Here is an 18,507-nt window from a genome sequence, read left to right on the forward strand (position 1 = left end):
TAATTGTTCTTCACGCACACAGTAACTGAAATTTAAAACCTTTAAAAGAAAAGGCTCAATAAACTATTGCATAGATATATAATGTATAATACACTGTTCATAAATATGTATTTCCTTTGTGCTTTGAACTTTTCAATACGGACTCAATGCGCTGTAACTTCATGTGGCTTCAAGCACATCATTCTCCGCTCGGGATGCACATAAGTGCTTTGTGCTGCACCGTATTAGAGCCGTAATATCATAATGCAGTGACGTAATGACAGATTATTAATTGCCTTTCAATTATATGTTGCTGCGTCATTAAACATCTGTCCTATGCATTTCAAACATTTATAGCAGCCATGGCTATATCTTTTTATGATTTTTGTTATCTTGTTTTTCATGAATGTATTTTTTAAAAATAAGAGCAATGTGTATTATCTATTATTAATATAGTTTATAATAGCATTTTTGTCATAGATTATGACAAAGTAATCATATGATCCACCAGCGAGGAACCAGCAGAACAGAGTGAACATTCTTTCTGTTTAGTTCAATCCTACTGTAGATTTAAAATCTTCGTTTCCCCTTGTTATTTAATTTAATGAAAAGACACCAGTCATTCTGCCAATATATGTTATTTATTTTACCAATTTATATAAGACATAAGGGAGAGAGAGTGGACCAGCAAAGATCGTACTTGTTGCCTCTCTGTATTTTCCTCTCTCTGCTTAAAACAAAGAGCTACACAGTACATATAGCTGCTAACATCTGCTCTCCATCAATCACCGAAATGTATATTCTGCTCCACGGAAAGAAACATAATACACTCAACTTCCCCCCAAGTCCCCCAAACTCTAAAAGTCTTCCACATACAGAATTCAGAAAAGTTTGATTCATAAAAATGTAGATTATAAATGATTATGAATATATATGAAAAGTATAAAAAATGTATATGAAAAGTGTAAATCACATGCATAATACTAATGATTATGATTATTAATAAAAACAATAAAAAAACTAAAAACAACATTAAATGATGAGATTGTGAATCTTCAGTCCCTCCTCTGGAACTACGGCCGTCAGTTCCACACCATCATCTCCAGGTGGCCAACCTATTGAAGTGATAGTGTTGAGGAGAAATAGTAGACCAAGACATAGACATAGAAGACAAAAGAATTGAAACAGAAAAGAAAAGAAATAACAAACAAAAACCCAACCCATGTTATGTCCCCGCATACTATGTGTCATTTAACATCTATGTGTAAGCATTTAAAATGAACCCCAATCATCTAAGAAAAGAAAAACTAAAAAAGTCTTCTGCCCGTGCCTGGACTCATTAATTAATTAACTCGTTAATTAATTAAATCCCCCAGTTCCGCGCTTAAAACAACAAACAAAATAAACGTTGATGTTAAAGGGTCCTATCCCTTGGGGTTGTAAATCAGTAAGCAGGTGTTCATTGTTTGTGAGGTTGTGTTTTGTAAGTAGTGTAGTGTAAAAAATCTCCTATCTCACTCCGAATTTTCCATTCTCGGCTCTATCCATTTTGTTAGTAATAACCAATCTAAAAGGTTTGGTACTTCTCTTTCTTATCACATATATGATAAGTTTTATTACTAACAGAAACACAAAAACTCCTACCATAGTCAAAACTATCCATTCCAACCATGTTAAATTCCCTGGAATTCGAGCTAATTTCCTCTCAGACATCAATTTAGCTACTCCATTCGCTACGATAACATGACCCATTGCTTGAATTCCCTCCTCTTGAGCTGCCTTAACGCTTGCTTTAACTCTCTTAACCATTTCAAAGAGTTCATAATTCCTCTCTTCCACCAAATCATTATTCCACCACTGTGGATCTAACTGCAACAATTGCACATGTGGGACATGAATTCCACCCAATTGAAGAGGATAGAGAATCTCAACGCAAAATGGATCAGAAGGAATTGGACATAGCTTTCCTCCGTATATCATATTTTCATTTATTCCGTCATGTAATATACACCACTGTGCTTCTGACACCTGCCATGCACCTGTGGCTTGATCTAAAGGAACTACTTCCCAAACTGCAGATCCATTAAGAGACAGACTAAACATTGTAGAACATGAGCAAATTACCCATTCATGTTCCTCAATACAACAGTCTGTAGTAGAAATCATTGGTGTTTCACCTTCAGCCCAATATCCATTCCTTCCCAATCTAATTACTGAATTTCCTTGTCTAACCCCCATTGATTGGAATCGTCTAACTGTCATAATATTGCGTTTCCCATATTGAGGCCAGACCATAATCAAAGGTAATGTTCCAGAACCTGACAACGAATCTTCATTGATTGCGATTTTAACTAATGGAGCATGTTTAGCAGAAGTCAAATTAAGTTGTTTTCCAAAAACCCATAACAAAGATTCCGCTATTCGCTCAGGAACTTGACCCATTCGAATAACCTGAATATCCTCTACCATTTGATCCTTCAAATTCTGAGCCAAAAATAAACACGCTGCACGATGTGTCTCAAAATTAGACGATTTCACTAATGCATCTGCCAATTCCCTCGCTGCGTCATTAAGATGCTGACCCGCTGCTATAATATGTAGAGAACCTTGAAGAGTCTCAGTAAGTCCTTTGCCGGTCATTGTTCCCACCCACTGAGAATACTCACTTAATTGGTTCAGCTGAGCAGTATTACTAATTGAATTGACAGAGCCAAATACCCCCGCTATGTCTCCCCATATACTTCGAGGTTTACGATTTCGACTTCCAAGAGGATCCTTAGAGGTATAATATTTAATTTCTTTTTCCAACCAGCTCCTAATTTTTGTGAAATTTCCACAATAGGACTGATCATAAACAGTAAGAAGAGACATCAAGTTATAATTAATGCGTTGTCGCACCATATGAGCTTCGTTTATCAAGGTTTTGGTTTCCTTTGCTAACAATATACCATGAGCTGGTGCAATAGTTGTACTTGGGCATGTTTTAGCTTTGTTTGTCTTTCCCGCAGAAAGATAAAAACACCGTCCAATTTCCCCAGTTTCTAATTCAGTCTCACAATATTCATTCGCATCTTCCGAATGCCAAACTCGTATGTAATTTCCCTTGAATCTAGTTGTCCTGGAGGTAGCATCCCATAGAAACCCCTCGCATGGTAACACTATGGGATAGATACAGCCTAGGGCTAATGAATCCCATATTGTAAGCATGTGGGTACGATTCAAAATGAAATTAATTTCCACATCAGTAGATGTTATGAGGTTTAACCCCACAATTTCACATTGTTCTTTTGAACAAATTTCTCGTCTTTGAGCACTACCGGTATACCCCCCATCTTTCACCGGCCAAATTACTCTGCTTTTGTAACATTGGTGGTGAAAGTTACATCCACCGTAGATGCCCACTCGATATTTAGCAAGGTCTTTATCATTACGTGGCACCCAATCCCATAATCCCCATCTGGAAATGAAGGGTAGAGTAAAACGTTGGCCAGATTTCAGGGTTGCATTCCGAGTAATTTCTTGAACTCGAGGAGTCCATAAAGCTTGGCTTCCTTGGTAAATGCCAAGTAAAATTAAAAACAAGCATACCATTGTCGTTGTGTATCGAGAATAACTTGCGACCATCTCTAATCAATGTCAATGGAATTGATTCCTGAAATGGAAGCAGAAAAATAATTAATCATCACTCCTTTTTCCCAAAGTTAATGAGTGAACAGTGCTCAATCTCAGGTCCTAAGCCTTCATCATTTTGTTCATTCACTAAGCAAGGTTTAACTTGTGACCAATGATACCATCTATCTGTTCCTACACCCTTCCCTTTTAGGCAGACACTTGTATCTGTTGTTAAGAGTACCTCATATGGCCCCTCCCACCTAGGTTCTAAACCTTTCCTGGGAATACGTTTGACCATAACAAAACTGCCTAACTCAGGAATGTGTGGAATGTCAGTAGTGGTATGTTTTTCATCCCATTGCTGTTGAGCTTCTCGCACTTTCTTATTATTGTCTTTGATTGCTTTGTCCAGCATTGTAAGATAGCGTCGTAGCTTCTCTTGGAACAAAGTAGAGTCTCCTCCTGTTCCCGCAGGCGGCGGAGCATCAGGAGGCAGAACCATTGCTCTTCCAGTCATCAGTTCAAAAGGAGTCAGTCCCGTTACTCTGTTCGGGGTTGCTCTCAGATTCCACAAAATTGCGGGTAACAACTTATGCCATCCTTGGCCAGTTTGCAGAATGGCCTTGGTGAGAGCGGTTTTCAACGATCTGTTCATCCGTTCCACTAGGCCTGAACTTTGAGGTCTGTACGGGACGTGAAACTTCTGTTTAATCCCCATCAACTTCATTGCTTCCTTCATCAGTTTTCCAGTGAAGTGAGTTCCATTGTCAGAATCAAGTTCATATGGAAGACCCCAGCGAGGAAAGACTTGTTCAACCATCACTCGTGCGGCTGCTTCAGCAGTGCAGGTTTTTGTTGGGAATGCTTCCACCCATCTAGTAAATCTGTCCATGATTACTAGAATGTATTGGTACCCTCCACTGGGTGACAAAGGTCCTGTGAAATCGATTTGGAGATGTGTCCATGGACCTGTTGGTCTGGGTGCATGTGACATCCGCACCTTTACAGATTTTCCAACATTTGCTTTCAGACAGATCAAGCATCTTCTACAGTAATCATCAATGTCTCTCATCATTCGTGGCCACCACCACGTCTCGCTGATTTGAGCTTTCATTGCTTTTGCTCCAGCATGTACTTTTCCATGATACAGCTGCATTAGTTCCCTTCTTGTTCCGATAGGCATCACCACTTGTCCTGTTGGAATTCTCCAGATACCTTGATCGTCCTCTTTCGCTCCCGCTTTTATCCATTGTTCTTTCTCTTCATCTGTCTCAGTTTGATATGACAGAAGGCGGAGCTCAGGATTATCTTCGGTGTTTTCCTTTACCAAGGTAACAGGAGTAAGAGGAAGTAGTGCTGCTTCTCTGGCCGCTGCATCTGCTGCCGTGTTTCCTTGACTTTCTTTGGACTTGTCAGATTGATGTGATTTTACTTTGATCACGGCTGCTTCTCTAGGTAAGTGACATGCTGCAATCAAACGACGAATTATGGAAGCATGTTGTATTTCGCTCCCATTGCTGGTGATAAGTCCACGTTTTTTCCACAGGGCAAGGTAGTCATGGACCACTCCAAAAGCATAACGACTATCTGTGTAGATGTTGACTCGTTGTCCTTCCGATAATTCGAAAGCTTCTGCAAGTGCTATGAGCTCAGCTACTTGTGCTGAAAAATGCCCAGAAAGAGCTCCTTTCTTCACGACATTTCCATCAGCTTCCACTACAGCCCATCCAGTATGTCGTTTTCCATCAACATAGTAACTGGATCCATCGACCCATAACTCCTTGTCTGGATTTTCAAGAGGTGTTGGACTAACAGGACCAAGACTTTCTTCTTCTACTTGTTTTTCACACTCATGTGGTGTTCCCTCGTGTGGTTCGATCATCATCGTTGCAGGGTTAAGGGATGTGTCTCTGATGATTTCCACTCTCAAATACTTGTTCAACAAAGTTGCTTCCCATTTTGCTCTCCTTGCATCAGTAATGGTCTTGATGTTTGTGTTGTTCAGCAACGTCACTATACTGTGTGGAGTATGCAATATGATTGTTTGTGCTCCTATCAAATTTTCCACAGCATCCACTGCCCATGTGGCACCATCGAGAGCTTGTATACATCGTGGTTGACCAATCATTGTAACAGGAATCTTTGTGGAAAAGTATCCAACAGGTCTGTATCGATCACCTGGTTTTTGACACAGTACTGCTGAGTACGTCTCATCTCCCACCCTGGTCCACAAATGAAACGGCAATCGTCCATCAGGAAGTCCCAAGGCTGGGGCTGAAGTCAGTTTTTCTTTCATTGAAGTAAATGCTTCCTCAGCTTCCGGTGTCCAGTTTATCTGTTCCATTCCAGGCTTTCCTCCCTTGTACAAGTCAATGAGGGGGCTGGTGATGCTGGCAAAATCAGGAATATACTGACGACAATAGTTGAAAAGTCCCATCACTTTCCTCATTCCTGTAACTGTTAGAGGTTTTGGAAGTTGCCGTAATGCCTCCACACGCTCTGTTGTCAGTCTCCTTCCCTCGACAGATATTTCTTGGCCCAAGTAGATAACCTTGGTTTTGGCCAGCTGTGCTTTGTCGGGGTTGACTTTGAATCCTCCTTTCTTAAGGGCTTGTAGGACAATATTCAGAGCAAATATGTGGCTGTTTTCATCTGGGCTTGCAATTAACAAGTCATCCACGTATTGGAGGCAAACACTTCCTGAACTCTCGATTTCAGCTTTTTGCTCCGTTAAGAACTGATCCAAAGTTCTGTGAAATACCACAGGAGAAATATTAAGTCCTTGTGGGAGTCTGTTCCAGACATACTGTTTTGCACCCACTGTGAAGGCAAGTTTCTCTTGAGATTTTTCGTCAATAGGTATAGACCAGAAAGCAGACAGTACATCTAGCACTGTGAAAATTCTTGCATTTCCTGGAATATCATTCAGAATGGTGGCAGGATTGGCCACAATAGGATGCGGTTTTGGTGTTACACTGTTGAGTCTTGTGTAATCAATGGTTAATCTCCAGGAGTTATCCGATTTCTTGACAGGCCAGACAGGACTATTAGTGGTTGATGAAGTTTGTCTGATAATCCCTTCAGCTTCCAAGTCTGCCACTATCTCTTCCACGGCTCGTCTTGCTTCAGGTCGGATAGGGTATTGTTTATGAGGGGCATGTGTCGGCCCTTCAATAACAACAGGGTCAATGTTGGCTTTGCCACAATCAAATTTGTGTTTAGCCCAAACTTCTGGATGTAAACTGCACAGAAGACCCCACACACCGTCTTTGGTCCAGTCTCTGATGATTGGTTTTGCTGCACCAACTGAACTCAAATTACATGTGCGATCTTCGTGTGGTATTATCCCAGCTGTTGTAGCGATTTGACGACTGTCAGTGAAGATGATCATGTTCAACAATGGAAGTATGTCCATGCCAATGAGGCTTCCTTGTGAATTCGGTCCCACCCAGAAAGATGTCCATACGACTTCATCTTCGTGTATTTGTAGTGGAACTTGGATACTTTTATGAAATGTTGTGATACCTCCTCCAACTCCTTCAACTTCCATAGTTTCATCTGTTGTAGGTAGGTTCAGATCTGTTATTGAAATTGAGGCTCCTGTGTCAACCAGGATATCACATGGGTGGCCCCCTATTAATGCATTGATGAAAAGGCGATTGTCTCTTTTCTTACTAATACAGGGGGCCGCTGATTCCTATTGCGGACGCATAATCCCCTCTATGAGTTGACGGACTTGTGCGTCCGTCCATGTCTTCCCTTGAGAGGTTTCATCATGATTTTTCGCAGTGACTTGTTTAAATGATGGACCTTGACCTTCTGCTCCACCACCTTTAGCCCAGCAGTCTTTTCTTGAGTGGCCACGCTTTCCACAATTGCCGCAAACAACAATCTTATTCTTTGTGTCCATGTTGTATTGAGCTGTCGCCACTCCTTTTCGATTTGTCTTGTTTCCTTCTTCCTTGTTTGATCTCATCGCCATCTCTAGACGGCCAGCCCATTGCATAATTTGGTCATATGTTTCGCCTGGATTGACTCCAAGTGATAACGCTTGTTGGTATTTAGAGCTAAACCCATCCACAAGTGTGTCAGTGAATTGTTCATCATCTCTGTCAGGTTGTTTCTTAGCGCAGAGAGCCCATCTCTCATAAGTGTTCCACTTACGCAGAGCATATTCGTCTGGAGATTCATCATCCTTTTGCTTAATCAATGTCACTGATGTGAATGGAATTTTACCGCTTCCCAAGATTTCTTGGATTTCTTTTCGGAATACATCTAATGTTTGCCAAAGGCCCAGGGGTCGTCCTTGGCCATCAACCCACAAGTCTACCCATTGGGCTGTTGTTATCGACGCTGGCAGGCGTTCCCATCGGTCCCTTGGGATTTTAGCTTTCACAATGGTGTGAATGTCTTTTAGTGTCATTTGATGTGCTTCAACCAGGGAGTCTAATTCTCGCCAAAACTCTGTGTTTGGATCTTGTCTCTTCAGAGGAGGCAAGGCTGAGAGAATGGCTTGTCGTTCTCCCGGAGTAAATGGTCTTTCTTCGGTCATCATCTCAGGTTGCGACTCTTCCCTTTTAATCACAGGTGAAGAAAATTCAGGACCGATTTTGTCAATTGTAATCACGTCATCATCTCTTGTCTCATCACCCCAGTCAGATCCATAATTATGAGCTGGTGTACATCTCATCATGTCTCTGCTTGGCTGGGCTGATTTAGATCTTGTTATTATTGGAGCTGCTTGTGCAGATGCAATATACATTTTGTCAACTGGACCTCTGTTTGATCTTGAAGCTTGAGGCTGCGTCAGAGGTTTAGATGAACTTGTATATTGTTCAGGCAAAGGTGGATAAATTGGTTTGTAAGGTGGAGGCGTTACTGTTGTCGCGGATTTCACTGGTGCTTGTGAATATTTCCTTTCAGCTTCAGTTATTATATTTGTCCAATCTGGATCAAATAAATCATCACTGGTCGTGTTTTCCTTCTCTGGACATGTGATGGACATGATTTTGTTTAATTTGTGGTATGCTTCAAGCTGAGGCCTCATAACTTCAACAAGCGGTACCGGACCACCATTTAAGTCGCAACAAATTCCACCTTGTTTCACAATCCAATTAGCTGCTAAAATTGGAAATGCTTTTGATTTTATCTTGTCTTTTTGGGACTCGAACCAGCTTAACTGCTCATTCATAGATGCATTAATGTCCAGTCCTTTTTTCAAAAGTTTAGTTAGTTTCTTGTTCTTCTTCTTTTCAAGATACCATTCAGCTATTGTGCTGCTGGTACAGACACTTGCTGCCATCTTCAAAGTGTTTCAAAGTTTCTGCTCAGAACAGCAGGAATGTATGTGTGCCTATATGTGTGTGTGTGTGTGTGTTATACGGGGGGGGCTATGTATGTGCGCCTATGTTCAGAAACTGCAGCCTATGTGATGCGTATGTGTGTGTGCTCAGAGCTGCAGGCTGTCTGTATATGTATGTGTGTGTGCTCAAAGCTGCAGGCTGTGTGTGTGTATAGGTATGTGTGTGTGGGGCTCCCTGCCTCTCTCCCTCACCAACTGGATGTGTGTGTGTGAAGGTACAGGGCAATTCTGAAGGGAGGGGCTGCTTCACTCTCTTTCTCTGACCCTCACTCACAGAACAAAAGAAAAATTTAAAGAAAAGTTAACTCTAATGCTTTTCAGTATTTTAGTTTTCTTTTTAAAACTCAAAACGGTTTCTTTTCTTTTTTTTCTCTTTCCAAATATTTTGGATTTTATCTCAGATTAATTTCTTTGGTATTTATTTTTTCTTAAAGTTAACTCGGATCAGTCTCCTCAAATATTTGAACAGCTTTACGGTCAGGTTCAGAATGCCCACGATCCTAGCTAGTTACAAGGGCGCCTTTTATACTTGTATAACTCTAGCGTGTTACAATGTTTTAGGGATTACTCTGCCATCATTTTTAAAACAGTCCCGCCACATTTAACCGCTTTGGTCAATCAAGTATCGCTCGTGTTAAACTTCCCTCGTCTCCTACTGAGAACGAATCTTCGGTGTGCTGGATGTTTTAGGGATTACTCTGCCTTCTTTAAACAGTCCCGCCACTATCCAACCACGTCGCAGTTATAACCAAGCAAATTTTACCAGCTTAACCGTTTTACAGCTAATTCCAAATTTCTGACTAGATGGTCTTTTTTCTAAAAAAGATCCATCTCTATCCCAGCATTTCAAATATTGTTTGAGGTTTACTTTTCAGAGAACCTTAAATAAGCCTAATTCAATTTGATTATTTAATCTGATTAATTTTTATATAATTTTTCCTTATGTCCCATATTCATTGGCAAAACAACTGGTACTTAAAATAACACAGTTCTTTTCAGCATTTCAGTCACTGTCTCAAATCATCAGGCAGACTTAAAACTTTTTAGAAAGGAAAAAAAGTCTTACCTGAAATGATTGAGACGAATGCCTGGGTATGCGATCCTTTTCGTGTGACGCCAAAAATGTAGATTTAAAATCTTCGTTTCCCCTTGTTATTTAATTTAATGAAAAGACACCAGTCATTCTGCCAATATATGTTATTTATTTTACCAATTTATATAAGACATAAGGGAGAGAGAGTGGACCAGCAAAGATCGTACTTGTTGCCTCTCTGTATTTTCCTCTCTCTGCTTAAAACAAAGAGCTACACAGTACATATAGCTGCTAACATCTGCTCTCCATCAATCACCGAAATGTATATTCTGCTCCACGGAAAGAAACATAATACACTCAACTTCCCCCCAAGTCCCCCAAACTCTAAAAGTCTTCCACATACAGAATTCAGAAAAGTTTGATTCATAAAAATGTAGATTATAAATGATTATGAATATATATGAAAAGTATAAAAAATGTATATGAAAAGTGTAAATCACATGCATAATACTAATGATTATGATTATTAATAAAAACAATAAAAAAACTAAAAACAACATTAAATGATGAGATTGTGAATCTTCACTACTTAATAGGAATTTATTTAAAATGCTCGCTCTACTCCACACCATTAATGTCTTGTGCGGACATCCGTATTTTGACTTTCGGTTTTAAGTAAGCGATTTAAAAGCTCCCAAGTCCCAGCGGAGTCACACGTTGATTAACCGGTGGGAATATACACAATAGGCCTACCTGATATTGAACACAAGAGGGCAGTATAGCACTACGTATGACTCAGATTATTATTTTTTTCTGAATTTTACAACAATTCTGGCTGTTTTTGAACGTAAACATAATTCTTAAATGAAAAAAGGGAAAAATTGGGGAAGTTATAATATTTGTATAATTTAATTTAGAAACAAATGATGTATAATTACATTTTTAGAAGATATGAGGCTTTTAGTGTTTACTTTTTTCACATTACTTTAATCTTTTGCCATAGTTGCACATGTCTACTGGCTAATAAATGTGATGTATCTGTTGAGTTTCAAGCAATTTCAAGCATGCTAAGAGTCCCAAAAGCATCAAAAAAGAATGTTAAAGTTTGTTTCGTTGCCACGGCAACAGTATCAAAGATATCAAAAATTCATTCACAGGTCTACATCTGCCGTGTATTTACATTATACAGATGAAGTTTGAAGCAAATCGGTTAAAAATAAGAGAGTGATTTCAAAGCATTTTGAAAGTGACACACTTCCTGCTGCCAGTTGGTGGCGCTATAACTTTGACTCACAATAGTCACATCCATGTGATCGGTCTCTTACAGCGAAAACACTGCTGAAGTTTCATCAAGATCAGTTAATGTATGCTGAAGTTATAACACACATCCTGTTTCATGTTTCTCGCCATAATTTTGTTTCCTCGCCACGGCCAAACCGTTCGAGGTATCAAAAATCCCGTGGCACTTTTTCATCCTTAATGTCTTGACTTCACGCTGATCGAGTTTCGTCGAATTTGGTTCAGTGCTCTAGGAGCAATAATTTAAATTCCATTGCATGTGTTTTAAACACAACCCTAAATAGCCGACTTCCTGTTGGGCTGGGGTAAAAAGTAAGAGTGTGAAGTATATATGAAACGATGAGATCTATATGTGTACCAAGTTTCATATTATTACATGCAAGTGTGTTTGATTTATGGACCAAATTTTCAGACCAAGTTTATTGACCAAGTTAATCTGATTAATAAACTAATTATATAAAACTATTGTCAATTCACTACAATTAAACTAGTTATATGCCTTTACTTATAAAAAATAAAAATAAAAACTTATTTAAAAAATACCAGGCTTGAGAAATGTATTTTCTTTATGCAGGCCATACACACAGCAGTGAAATGGTTAAGCCCCCTCCCCCTGCACACTCACACACACACACAGACAGCCAGCCAGTCAGCCAGCCAGCCAAAGACACAGAGACACAGAGACATGTAGGCTCAGAGTGGCCATATTCAAACAAAAATATCTGACTTTCTGTGGGTCCTAGCTAATAAGTGTCAATTAGAAAGTTGTCCAGCTCGAGGAGTACAATATACATACCAATTTTTGTAACTCTAGTTAAAACTAACAACCCCACTTTTGTCAAAAGGTGGCGCTACTGAGCCCTCACCACGCCCGTTTCTGAAACTTTGCACATGTCTACTGGCTAATAAATGTGATGTGTCTGTCGAGTTTCATGCAATTTGAAGCATGCTAAGGGTCTCAAAAGCATCCAAAAAGCATCCTAAAAGAAGGGTAAAGTTTGATGCGTCGCCACGGCAACAGTTTCAAAGATATCAAGAATCCATTCACAGGTCTACATCTGCCGTATGTTTACATTATACAGATGAAGTTTGAAGCAAATCGGGTAAAAATAAAAGGGTGATATCAAAGCATTTTGAAAGTGACACACTTCCTGCTGCCAGTTGGTGGCGCTATAACTTTGACTCACAATAGTCACATCCATGTGATCATCCTCTTACAGCGAACACACTGCTGAAGTTTCATCAAGATCAGTTAATGTATGCTGAAGTTATAACACACTTCCTGTTTCACGTTTCTCGCCATGATTTCGTTTCCTCGCCACGGACAAACCGTTCGAGATATAAAAAATCCCCTCGCAAACTTTCATCCTCAATGTCTTGACTTCACGCTGACCGAGATTCGTCGAATTTGGATCAAAGCTCTAGGAGGAGTATATGACATTCCATTGCGAGCGTTTTACAAACAAACCTCAATAGCCGACTTCCTGTTGGGCTGGGGTAAAAAGTAAGAGTGTGAGGTATAGATGAAACGATGAGATCAACATGTGTACCGAGTTTCATATTATTACATACAAGCGTGTTTGAGTTATGGACCAAGTGTTCGGACCCCGTTCCAGGGGGCGCTGACGAGCCGCCCTACCACGCCCGGGTACCAGCTTCAGCCCGGCTCTGATGGCCGCGGGTTCTGACCCGTGTGCAAAGTTTCAAGAGTTTTCGAGCACGTTAAGGGCCCCAAAAGTGCCCAAAAGGTAGTAAAATAATAATTATTATAATAATAATAGTAAAGAAAAATAATCCCAAGGAAAACAATAGGGCCTTCGCCCTTTCAGGGCTTGGGCCCTAATAATCCCAAGGAAAACAATAGGGCCTTCGCCCCTTCAGGGCTTGGGCCCTAATAATCCCAAGGAAAACAATAGGGCCTTCGCCCTTTCAGGGCTTGGGCCCTAATAATAGCGCGTTAAATAATACGATTGCATTCATTACATAAATAGAACCGAATGTCATGCCTTTACTGAGTCATACAAACATAGTATGAATATTGAAACCTATACATTTTTCGGTAACACTTTAGAATACTGTATCTTACTTACTGCAGAATTAATAAGGAATTATTGACGAACTAATAGGTAATTCTTCATTAACTCTTCACTACTGTTAACTACTAAGGAAGATGTGTTAACTAGTATGTAATATAATTTTATGATTGTGTTAAGTATCAGTTAGTTAATCAATAACTAATGAATTCTGTCACCTCCTGAAGAACTACTACTAATTATCTACTAAGGTTCAAGAAAAATAACTAAGAAGTAACTACTGAACTGTCATTGTCATGATTCTGCCATCATGTCTTAGATTTTTCCTGGTCTTGTGGCAGGATCATGACAGACCCATGTTTTGTGTACAAGCGCATGGCCTGTGTGGGCCATGTGCTTGTGTTGTCTCGTTAAGTTACCCCGCCCCCTTGTTATCCTCGTCTAGTGCTTCATTGTCTAGTCAGTTTCACCTGTCCTCGTCATTAGTGTTCCCTATTTAATCCCCTTGTGTTTGCTGTCCTGTGTCGGTTCATTGTTTGATGTTGCATGTTTCAAGCTGTGAGTAATTCTTTGAGTAAGCTGTTATTTGAGAAGAGTCTGTTCATGTTGTAGTTTTGTTTCTGTCTTAGTTTCTAGTCTTAGTCTGGTGTGTTCTACCCTGCCTTGTTTTGCCCCCTCGTGGGTTTTATTTTCCTGTTTGTCACAAATAAACCCCTTTGCACATCATCTGCTGTCTGCTATTGGGTTCATCAGCCATCCTTATGACAGAATGAACCGACCACTAAGAAACCCAGCAGACAGCAAGCCTATTTATCCTACTCTGCAGCCGTCAGACCCCGAACAATGGTGGCAGTCGGCCATCACCGACAGCCTGGAAGGCAAGCTTCCTTTCCCTCCTCAGGGAGAGTTGACCCTGAGGAAGTACGCCCAGGTCGTGGAGAAGAGGAGGTTTTTCTTGCCGGAGATTCTGGTCAACCGCTACTTCATCGCGGGTCTTAACGTCCATCCTCCTCTAGCTGAACGTGAGAGACTGGTTAGCCGCCCGTTCCACAAGATGGTGGACAGTCTGTCACAGAGGGAGCTGCAGGGTGCTACAAGGTCTTCATCTTCCGCTACACTTCCTGTGATCCCTGAGGGTCGTCTGTTAGCCGTTGCTACACTTGGGGACCAACCCAGTCTTGCCGCGACTCCTGAGACACCTGCCACGTCCATCAGTCTTCATGGTAAGCGTGGAAGGCACCCGTCATGGGAGTCAGCATCAGAGTCTTCCTGCCCGGAATCCTCCTCGCCTGCAGTGAGCTCACCTGTTCCGGTAACAGTTTCTGTTTCACCCCCCTCTCCGGTCACTAGTCTGGCTACCTACTCCGCCCCACGACCCAGGAGGAAGAAGAGGAGGAAAGGACCTTCTGGTTCTCCGTCTCTACCCCCTCCTGAGCCCGTGATGGCTCTCCAACCCGCCGCTGAAGTCGGAAGCGCTGTTCCCTGTCCCGCTGCTGTGAGCGTGGCTCCGGTTGTTGCAACAGGAGATGCCGTTCTACAACCTGCTGCAGAAAGCGCCTTTTCCCAGTCGGCGTTGGGGAGATCCATTCCAGAGACTTGTACTGTGAATGTCGTCTCTGAGTCTTCTGCCGTGTCTGCAGAAGAAAGAGCAGCAGTCGATTCCGCTGCAAGGGCGGTGGTACAGTCCGTTTCGGCTCATCAGGAGATGCCAGTCATCATCGCTGCCAGAACCCTGTCCGAGTATTTATCCCGTCTGGCCAGAATTCTTGATGTCCCAGTCAGTCCTGTCTCGTCCCCAGTCCCTGTTTCAAATGCTCCAGAGAGCGCCGATCCCAGTCCAGAAACTGTCAGCGCTGATCCCAAGTCTGCTATACAGAGCACAGATCCCAAGCCAGCTGCAGTCTTCGCTGATCCCAAGTCTGCTACACAGAGCGCAGATCCCAAGCCAGCTGCAGTCTTCACTGATCCCAAGTCTGCTACACCGAGCACAGATCCCAAGCCAGCTGCAGTCTTCACTGATCCCAAGTCTGCTACACCGAGCACAGATCTCAAGCCAGCTGCTGTCTTCACTGATCCCAAGCCTGTTGCACAGAGCACCGTTCTCAAGTCATCTAGTGAGAGTTGTGATCGCAGTCCAACTGCAGTGAGCGCTGGTCCTAAGCCAGCTGACTTAAATGCGGATCGCAGGCCAGCTGCCACTAAGACTGCATCCCCGTCTGTTCTGGTCTCCCCTGGCTCCTCTAATTCCCGGTCTGTTTCCCCATTTGTCCCTGTCCCCACTGTTTCTGGACTTCCGTTTGTTTCCCCTGTCATGGCTCAACCCCGGACTGTTTTTCCCTTGTCCCACACCACTCCTCCCAAGCCCGCTCGGTCCTCTCGTCCTAAGCCCACTCCCTGTGGTCCCAGGACCTCTGTCCCACCCACCCACCCTGGACTGTCACGCAAAGACATTGTGTTTCCTCCACCCCCTCTGCCCTGTATGATGTTTTTGATGTTTCACCCCAATCCTTTCATTGTTTATTCTTGTATGCCCTTATTATTATGTGTTATGTATTGTTGGTTCTTGTCTTTGTCCCAGTCGGTCTTGTCCCATGTTTGATGTCTCCTTGAGGAGCGTCTGGAAGCCGCTCCTTAAGGTGGGGGTTCTGTCATGATTCTGCCATCATGTCTTAGATTTTTCCTGGTCTTGTGGCAGGATCATGACAGACCCATGTTTTGTGTACAAGCGCATGGCCTGTGTGGGCCATGTGCTTGTGTTTTCTCGTTAAGTTACCCCGCCCCCTTGTTATCCTCGTCTAGTGCTTCATTGTCTAGTCAGTTTCACCTGTCCTCGTCATTAGTGTTCCCTATTTAATCCCCTTGTGTTTGCTGTCCTGTGTCGGTTCATTGTTTGATGTTGCATGTTTCAAGCTGTGAGTAATTCTTTGAGTAAGCTGTTATTTGAGAAGAGTCTGTTCATGTTGTAGTTTTGTTTCTGTCTTAGTTTCTAGTCTTAGTCTGGTGTGTTCTACCCTGCCTTGTTTTGCCCCCTCGTGGGTTTTATTTTCCTGTTTGTCACAAATAAACCCCTTTGCACATCATCTGCTGTCTGCTATTGGGTTCATCAGCCATCCTTATGACAGTCATATTCAAGTCTGTGTTCCCCTGTCTCCTCTCATGTTTTCAGTTCCCCATTAGTTTGATTAGTCTTCCCAGGTGTTTCTTGTTAACCACACCCCCTTGTTATCTTGTCTAGCTAGTTTTCCGCTGTATTTATATCCCTGTAGTTTAGTTGTTCCTTGCCAGTCGTTGATGTTCCTGTCTTGCTGTTCCGTGTTCCTGATCTGAGTTTTTGGTTAAGTTACATGTTTTTATTTCATTAAATAAGTTCTGCACATGGATTCTCTCTCCACTTCATTCCTTGCCCTACGTGACAGAACGACTGACCACCTATGAATCCAGCAGGACTTCAGGAAAATCTGCAGCTAAGTAGGTTCCCTCGCCTGATCTGAATCCCCAGGATGGCTGCTGCTATGCCTGATTGGTCTGAGTACCTGCGCATCCTGTCGGATGTGCGGGCTCAACTAGAGCTTTGCACCCTGCCAGATATTCGTGTTATGCGAGATATCAACATCAGCCCCGCCGAGACCGCGCTCACCGTCAGCACCGTCGAGCCTGAATCCTCCTCACCGCTGGTTCCGTCCAGTCCTTCAGAGCCTAAACTTCCCTCATCGCGGATTCCGTCCAGCCTTCCCGAATCTGAACTCCCCTCACCGCTGGTTCCGTCCAGTCCACCCGAGCATGAACTCTCCTCACCGCTGGTTCCGTCCAGTCCTCCCGAGCATGAACTCTCTTCACCGCTGGTTCCATCCAGCCTTCCCGAATCTGAAATCCCCTCACTGCTGGTTCCGACCAGTCCCGTCCAGCCAACGCCAGTGACCGTCCAGCCAGCACCGGTGACCGTCCAGCCAGCACTGGTGACCGTCCAGCCAGAGCCCGTGATCGTCCAGCCAGAGCCCGTGACCGTCCAGCCAGAGCCCGAGACCGTCCAGCCCGAGACCGTCCAGCCAGAGCCAGTGACCGTCCAGCCCGAGACCGTCCAGCCCGTGACCGTCCAGCCCGAGACCGTCCACTCCCCGTCTGCTTCTAATCCGGGGACTCAGCCCAAATATTTTTTTGGGGGGGGGCCCAGTGTACCAGACACGGCCGCCCGAAGGGCCCTCACCGCCGTGGCCGCCCGAGGGCCCTCACCGCCGAGGCCGCCCAAGGGGTCTTCACCGCCGAGGCCGCCCGAGGGGTCTTCACCGCCGAGGCCGCCCGAGGGGTCTTCACCGCCGAGGCCGCCCGAGGGGTCTTCACCGCCGAGGCCGCCCGAGGGGTCTTCACCGCCGAGGCCGCCCGAGGGGTCTTCACCGCCGTGGCCGCCCGAGGGGTCTTCACCGCCGAGGCCGCCCGAGGGGTCTTCACCGCCGAGGCCGCCCGAGGGGTCTTCACCGCCGTGGCCGCCCGAGGGGTCTTCACCGCCGAGGCCGCCCGAGGGGTCTTCACCGCCGAGGCCGCCCGAGGGGTCTTCACCGCCGAGGCCGCCCGAGGGGTCTTCACCGCCGAGGCCGCCTGCATGGCCTGATCCGCCCTTTGTCGCCCATGCTCCACGATCCAGGCCCGCCTTGCTATATCCCGGTATTGGTTCCCAGTGCGGGTCTGGCCCTCCGTCCCTCCCCCGAGACCACCTCCGCTTCACCACCCTCCTGTACTGTTGTGTTTTTTGAGCGTCTGGAATCCGCTCCTTAGGTGGGGGGCTATGTCATATTCAAGTCTGTGTTCCCCTGTCTCCTCTCATGTTTTCAGTTCCCCATTAGTTTGATTAGTCTTCCCAGGTGTTTCTTGTTAACCACACCCCCTTGTTATCTTGTCTAGCTAGTTTTCCGCTGTATTTATACCCCTGTAATTTAGTTGTTCCTTGTCAGTCGTTGATGTTCCTGTCTTGCTGTTCCGTGTTCCTGATCTGAGTTTCTGGTTAAGTTACATGTTTTTATTTCATTAAATAAGTTCTGCACATGGATTCTCTCCACTTCATTCCTTGCCCTACGTGACATGAACAGTCATAAAACTAACCTCAGATTATTTGTATATTTTATATACAGTACTGTGTGTGTCTGTTTTCCTCAGCATAGAATACCAATGAGTAAATTCATGTATTTGAGGCAACG

At 43.5% G+C, this 18,507-nt stretch overlaps 1 protein-coding gene across 1 annotated transcript; it reads right to left on the reverse strand.

Moving 5' to 3' along the window:
• Positions 1–546: 546 nt before the first annotated feature.
• LOC148977657 (uncharacterized) lies at positions 547–3,603 on the reverse strand. Its single transcript, XM_089133963.1, has one exon. It carries the CDS (start codon positions 3,601–3,603, stop codon positions 1,489–1,491), a length of 2,115 nt encoding a protein of 704 aa, XP_088990089.1. The 3' UTR covers positions 547–1,488.
• Between the last annotated feature and the right edge of the window lie 14,904 nt (positions 3,604–18,507).

Source organism: Pimephales promelas, chromosome 8 (genome assembly GCF_988280905.1).
Source record: "Pimephales promelas chromosome 8, fPimPro1.hap1.1, whole genome shotgun sequence".
In the NCBI taxonomy this organism is placed as follows: domain Eukaryota; kingdom Metazoa; phylum Chordata; class Actinopteri; order Cypriniformes; family Leuciscidae; genus Pimephales; species Pimephales promelas.

Excerpts from the sequence above, each read along its gene's own strand:
- LOC148977657 (XM_089133963.1), bottom strand. The coding sequence starts at position 3,603 with ATGGTCGCAAGTTATTCTCGATACACAACGACAATGGTATGCTTGTTT.